The sequence below is a fragment of the Gossypium hirsutum genome, chromosome D08 (assembly GCF_007990345.1).
Source record: "Gossypium hirsutum isolate 1008001.06 chromosome D08, Gossypium_hirsutum_v2.1, whole genome shotgun sequence".
Classification (NCBI taxonomy): domain Eukaryota; kingdom Viridiplantae; phylum Streptophyta; class Magnoliopsida; order Malvales; family Malvaceae; genus Gossypium; species Gossypium hirsutum.
The window spans coordinates 57,423,783-57,430,419 of record NC_053444.1 but is presented as its reverse complement, the minus strand read 5'-3'; the positions used below and the strand labels follow the sequence as shown (position 1 = coordinate 57,430,419).

The 6,637-nt window shown below is 36.4% G+C and overlaps 1 protein-coding gene across 3 annotated transcripts; it reads left to right on the top strand.

Annotated features, from left to right (window-relative positions):
- The first annotated feature begins 335 nt into the window (after window positions 1–335).
- On the top strand, window positions 336–5,344 carry LOC107929390 (histone-lysine N-methyltransferase, H3 lysine-9 specific SUVH6). Of its 3 annotated transcripts, none has more exons than XM_041098553.1 (4): window positions 358–476; window positions 1,183–4,387; window positions 4,622–4,863; window positions 5,193–5,344. In XM_041098553.1, the coding sequence occupies exon 2, from the start codon at window positions 1,217–1,219 to the stop codon at window positions 4,331–4,333; it is 3,117 nt and encodes a 1,038-aa protein (XP_040954487.1). In that variant the 5' UTR covers window positions 358–476; window positions 1,183–1,216; the 3' UTR covers window positions 4,334–4,387; window positions 4,622–4,863; window positions 5,193–5,344. The 3 variants fall into 3 exon arrangements, with proteins under 3 accessions (XP_016716284.1, XP_040954487.1, XP_016716285.1); XM_016860796.2 differs by having other exon boundaries at window positions 4,622–4,764; window positions 5,193–5,342; XM_016860795.2 differs by lacking the exon at window positions 5,193–5,344 and having other exon boundaries at window positions 336–476; window positions 4,622–5,111.
- Window positions 5,345–6,637: the final 1,293 nt, after the last annotated feature.

Below are 6,637 nucleotides of genomic sequence, written 5' to 3'. Positions count from 1 at the left end.
ATAACGTCTAGGCCTTATGAACTTAAATTTTTTTTAAGTACCAAATTTGGTAATTTGATACACTTTTTTTTAACACATTTGGTATTTTTTTTTCTAATTTGGTATTTTGAAGTAATTTATATAATATCAAATATCAAATTGGATAAAAAAAATTAGGTACCAAATTAGTAAAAAGTGAAAAAACCCTAATGCGAAATTAGAAAAACATGTCAAGGTGATATTCAAGCCAAAATATAAGGATTAAGTTTTAAAAAGATTAAAATAGAGAAATTAATTCTCCATTTTTTTGTAAAGTAAAGGATGAAATTTAAAATAAACCATATATTTTTTAATTTGCTGTTTGACCCTTTTAAAGTTAAAAGAAAAAATGAAACTGAAGAGCAGAAGAACAACTCTCTCTCGTTTTCGACAATTTCTCTCATCTTCTTCCTACACTTTGGTCTATAAGTGGCCATATGGTTTGAAGATAATTAATGGTGATTATTCCATCCTAATTGTATATAATTTATAATTTCTTTCTTTTCTCATTTTATCTCACCTTTTCTAAATTCCCTTTCAGGTTTTTCTTACTTCTCTTAATTCGATTGCAAATTATTATGGATTTTGATGTGTGTTATTATTATTATTATTTGTTTTAAATGATTTCATAATGAAAAAAAGAATCACCTTTGGAATATGTTTTCCCATTTTTATGAAGATCGAGCTTCGACTCTCTGAGTCTGGTTTCCAAAAAGAGTTCTGGAAAACATTATACATGGAAAAAGAAAAAAAAAATAATTCTTGACTGTCTTTAGGTCCTCGAGAGGTTACGAGAAAAGAGACTTATGAAGCGCATTATTATTTTATCCCTGTGTTTTTTCCTCCTCTGCTACTGTTTGGTTGGATACGGAGTTTGAATTTCATCCTTGGGATTTACTATTTGCTTCGTTTCCCCCCATGTTTTTGATTGACATGTTCTTCAGTATCGGGGCATAGCTTTAGGTTATTTGGTGGCTTGATTTGATTGTTAAGATAGCTCTTTTTGCTAGTTTGAGAAACTAAAGTCCCATGGGCAGTAGGTTAGTTTTCATTATTTTCTGATTTTAGCTTTATTCATGGTTAGAGAATAGAGAATTAGGTTAGTTTTTGTTTAATCTTTGAGCTAATAGCAGCTGAATGATATTAATATTATTGTTTTCTTAGGTTGTTTTTGTGCAATTCTAATTTATGAGTTGAAATGGGGGTTTCCGATAATATGTTGCATAAAGAGATATCAATGGTGGCAAGTAGTAGCCATTCTGAGGGAAGATCAGGAAGGGTGCCAACTGAAAAAGGACACGTAGCCCCTGCCCCCAGATTTAAGCAGCGTAAAGTTTCGGCTGTTCGGGATTTTCCGCCAGGGTGCGGCAGGGTGGCTGCACCAATCACTAGACCAAGTGATCAAGCACAAGGACAGGTAGTATCCGAGTCTGAAAACCCAGCATCATTGCCTGATTCTGTAGAGAGAGTTCAGTGTGAAACAAAGGTTTCAGAAGAATCTGAAAATGCGACTAGTTCAGTAAATGAAGTTTCTGGTTCGCAGAAGGATTTGCCTGAGGAGAATGCTGCATCAATGACTAGACCAAGTGAGCAAGCACAAGGGCAGGCAGTGTCTGAGTCTGAAAACCCAGCATCATTGCCTGATTCTGTAGATAAGGTTCAGTGTGAAACAAAGTTTTCAGGAGAATCCAGAATTGCGACGAGTTCGGTAAATGAAGTTTCTGGTTCGGAGAAGGATTTGCCTGAGGAGAATGCTGCTATTTCTGAAGAGGAGGTTCCAGAAAATGGTGTGGAGTTCCATCCTGGTGAGAGCAGTTTAGCAAGAAACTATCGTCCTCGGAAAGGAGTCACTGTTGTTAGACACTTCCCTCCATTTTGTGGAAGAAATGCTCCACCTCTTAGTGATGAGGAGCGCATGAAATGGCTTACCTCTCTAAAGAACAAGGGTTTCAATCTAGATAAGTTTGTAAATAAAGAGAAGCCCTTGGAAAAGACCTTATGTACTGATGTGAGACAAGCGATAGAGGATGTTCAGGAAATATATGCTCTGGATGGTAAAGTAGAAGGTAGTTCTCCTAGGCTCCCTGTAGAAGAAATTCAAACTAAACCTGAAAAGTCAGCTTCTGAAAAAGTGGGAAAGCGAGGTGCTTATGAAGAAGCTTCTTCCAGGAATGATGTGGAGGAGGATGTGGAAAATACGAATGAAAACAACATCAAGCCTTCTTGTGAAACTTTTCCAAATGAACCTGATAGCAACTCTGAGAAAGTAACTGAGACTAGGGATGATAGTAGAGGTTTGGAGGAAAATCCTATACGTGATATTGTAGTCTATGAAGGGGGAGATAGTTTTGAGAAAAAGCTTTCTGTTTCATCTGCTTTTGAGGGTCAATTGATGGAGGAGGATTGCATTTTTGTCAATGAAGAAGGCAACAGTTTTGAGAAAAAGCTTTCTGATTTATCTGCTTTTGGGGATCAATTGCTGGAGGAGAATCATGGGAGTCAAGAAATTCTATCAACTTCTCCTCATCGACAAGGGAAAATCAGCTTTAAAGCTGACCTGGCTGGTGGTTCATTAAAAAGAAAAAAGAGGAGCAATGCCACGAGGAAGAGTTCTTCCAGAAAAAGGGCTCATCAAGGTCAGGTCATTGTTTGGAACAAGGAAGACTCCTTAGAGCAGGATGAGCTGCACAAAAATGATAATTTTGCTTGGAGATCATACAGTTATGATGTGAGTCTTCCGCCTTGCCCCAGTAGGTCGGATCATGATAATGATGAAATGACTACTCGGAACAAAGTGAGAGAGACATTACGCTTATTCCAAGCCATTTTTCGAAAGCTCTTACAGGAAGAAGAATCCAAGATGAAGGAAAAAGGAAAGGCTCCTAAGAGGATAGATATTCTAGCTGCAAAGATTCTCAAAGAAAAAGGGAAATATGTTAACACAGGCAAACAAATCATAGGACCTGTTCCTGGTATTGAAGTTGGTGATGAGTTTCAGTATTTTGTTGAGCTCAATCTTGTTGGCCTTCATCGCCAGAGTCAGGGTGGTATAGATTATGTAAAGCAAGGTGATAAGATAATTGCTACCAGTATTATAGCTTCCGGGGGCTATGAGAATGATTTGGATAATTCAGATGTCTTGTGTTACATGGGTCAGGGAGGAAATGTTATGCAGAAAGGCAAGCAACCAGAGGACCAAAAGCTTGAAAGAGGAAACCTTGCTTTGGCAAATAGCAGATTTGTCAAGAATCCAGTGAGGGTGATTCGTGGTGAAACAAAGTCTTCGTCTACTTTGTTGGAAGCTAGAGGTAAGACATATGTTTATGATGGACTTTATTCGGTGGAGGAGTTTAAGCAAGAACCAGGACCACATGGGAAGCTGGTCTACAAATATAAGTTGGTCAGAATTCCGGGTCAACCGGAGCTTACATGGAAAGTTGTCAAGAAATCTAAGGTGCGGGAGGGGCTCTGCGTACATGATATTTCACTAGGGAAGGAGGTAATCCCAATTTCTGCTATAAACACCATAGATAGTGAAAAACCTCCTCCATTTGAGTATGTATGCCACATGATCTACCCTGACTGGTGCTGCCCTATTCCTCCCAAAGGTTGTGGTTGCACTAAAGGATGTTCAGAATTAGGGAAATGTTCTTGTGTGATGAAGAATGAAGGAGAGATCCCGTATAACCATAATGGGGCCATTGTTGAAGCAAAGCCCCTTGTCTATGAATGTGGTCCTAACTGCAATTGTCCTCCTTCTTGCTATAATAGAGTCAGCCAACATGGCATAAAAATCCAGCTTGAAATCTTTAAAACTGAATCAAGAGGCTGGGGTGTTAGATCCCTAAATTCTATCTCCTCTGGAACTTTTATCTGTGAGTATGCTGGAGAGCTCCTCGAAGATAGGGAAGCTGAAGAAAGAAAAGGGAATGATGAGTATCTGTTTGATATTGGAAATAACATTGACAGTTCTCTCTGGGATGGTCTTTCAAACCTATTGCCTGATGCGCATTCAAGTTCTTGCCAAGTTGTACATGAAAGTGGTTTCACCATTGATGCTGCACGATGTGGCAATATTGGGAGATTCATAAACCACAGTTGTTCACCTAATTTATATGCACAAAATGTCCTTTATGACCATGAAGATATGAGAATCCCGCACATAATGTTCTTTGCAGCTGAGAATATTCCTCCTTTGCAAGAGTTGACATATCATTACAATTATATGATAGATCAGGTCCGTGATGAGAATGGTAACATAAAGAAGAAAATATGCTACTGTGGTTCTTCTGAGTGTACTGGTAGGCTGTATTAAGGCATGCCAGTAAAAACTGCTTGGATTCCTGAAGAAGCATTGAACATTTGCACTGTATGTGTTTTTTCCCTCATATCCTCTTCATTTATTAGGTATTTATGCATTGACTTAGTGTTATAATATATACATGTGCGTGTATGTATGTAGTTCTTAATCAAATTAGTGCTGTCTGTCATTTAATACTAATCCTTGTTGCTTGCTGCAAATTACAGTCATATGACACGATGTCATTTCTGCATATGTTAGTACCTGGCCTGCTAATGTTTCTGCTGCATTTTTTTTTTGCAGGCATTTGAATATTCAGAGGCTTTACTATAAGCAAGCTTCTTGTTGGTGTTCAAATTTTGTGCTTGAAAAGACCAGATCGATCATCCATGCCATCAATTGCTGGGATCAATTTTGCATTTGAATATTCAGAGGCTTTACTATGAGTAAGCTTCTTGTTGGTGTTCAAATTTTGTGCTTGAAAAGACCAGATCGATCATCCATGCCATCAATTGCTGGGATCAATTTTGAGGAAACGGTTTTAGGTTCTTATTTTTCTCAGCTGTTTATGGTAGTTTTTTTTCTTTTAAAACTATTTGGCAAAATGCTTGTAGCAAGCATGCAAGGAAGGTTGGTTAATTGCAGTCTTGTATTAGGTTCTATCATCTAATGTTATGGATGTACTAGTCACTAAGCAAATTTGTATGCCCGTATCATGTTGATGTATTTTTTAGTTTCTTATGTGTTTAGGCTATTTTTATTTATATAAATTTTGATATCATCTACATTTTGAGATGATGGTTCTGTGTTTGTTTATTCTTTCACGTCATGTTTTAAGGTTTCTTTTTTAATGGCATTTTCTTTTTAATTGCAGAAAATGATCGAATTTCGACGTGAAATGTTCCCTTTCTCGACGCATTTGCCAGGGGATTTTGACCTGGATATTGCAAGGCTAACAACAGTTTTCAAGTGTATTAACAAAACTTCATGAATGCTACGGTGAATAAATAAACTTTTATTAATTTCAAATTTGTTTTTAGGAAAACTACACCAACAATCATTAAACTTCGATTAAAATAACATTTCAGTCATTAAATTTTTAAAAGTGACAAACCAATCACTAATGTTTACAAAAAGTGATAAATTAGTCACCAGCGTTCATTTTTTGTTACAGACTTAACGGGACAGTTAACGTGGCCTATTATGATGCTTCATTGGACTTGACTGGATTTCCATTTAATGGATAATTAATTTTCACTGTATGATCCGACAAAAATTAATTTAATGTGTCAAAAAAACCAACTAAAACATGAAAAGAAATTGAAGAGGCAAAAACAATTTCGTTAAAGAAAAAAAAATTCAGGAGAAAAGGGAAATCAATTGAAATTTATAGGGAATTGTTGGAGAAGGGATTGAAAATATTCGAAATTGGGAAATTATTGTGCAAATTTTCAAGATTGTCGGAATGGTTAATAGAAGAGAACTAGCCGAAGGTCTTTCATTGATTGTAACGGGTAAGTTTATTTTGAATTTGAGTTATTTTGGGTTTAAGAAGTACATGGTTCGGGCTTGGTATAGGGTTTAATAATGATTCTAATTTGGGTTCATCGTTTTTCGGTTTTAGGGGGATTTGGGTTTATGATTTTTTAGATTTGTTAGTTCAAATATGTTGTAATCGCTCGGGCCTGACATGGGGTTGTGCTTTTATGCTATCAATAATTTTAAGTTCCTGAGAACAGCCATGAGTTTATGGTTTCTTGGTGTAAACTATTTGAATTGGAATTTATTTAAAAATTTGTTTAGGGTCGTAAGCTATTCTAATTTAATGGGAGTGAAACATGTTTTGATGTCATTTGTTTTGTGTCATGAAACAAGTTGTGGATGCATGCAAAATTTAGAGAGTGCACCAAATGTAGGAGGGTTAAACTTAGGGCACTGGAATTAATTGACGAAAGATTTATGAGTATCTATTGGAGACCCAAAATGCTGGAACAACAACAATCTGTTATTTGGATAACAAATTGTTTCAAAGGATGTATGTCTGTCTGTAGGCATGCAAAGATAAGTATAATGTTGGTTGTAGAAGGATAATAGGTTTAGATTAATGTTTCTTAAAGGGTTACCTTGGTGGGTATCTATTGCCTCCACCAATGTCCCTCAAAACCATTGATCCAAAAAAAACCATAAGTTGGTTTTTCATTTCAACAACCACAATAAAATTACAAATAACAACACCATCAACCATATTTTTCTCTCCCTCCTTCTTGCATCTTCCATTGTCATGATTTTTTTCAAAACACTCAATAACACAATTCGTAA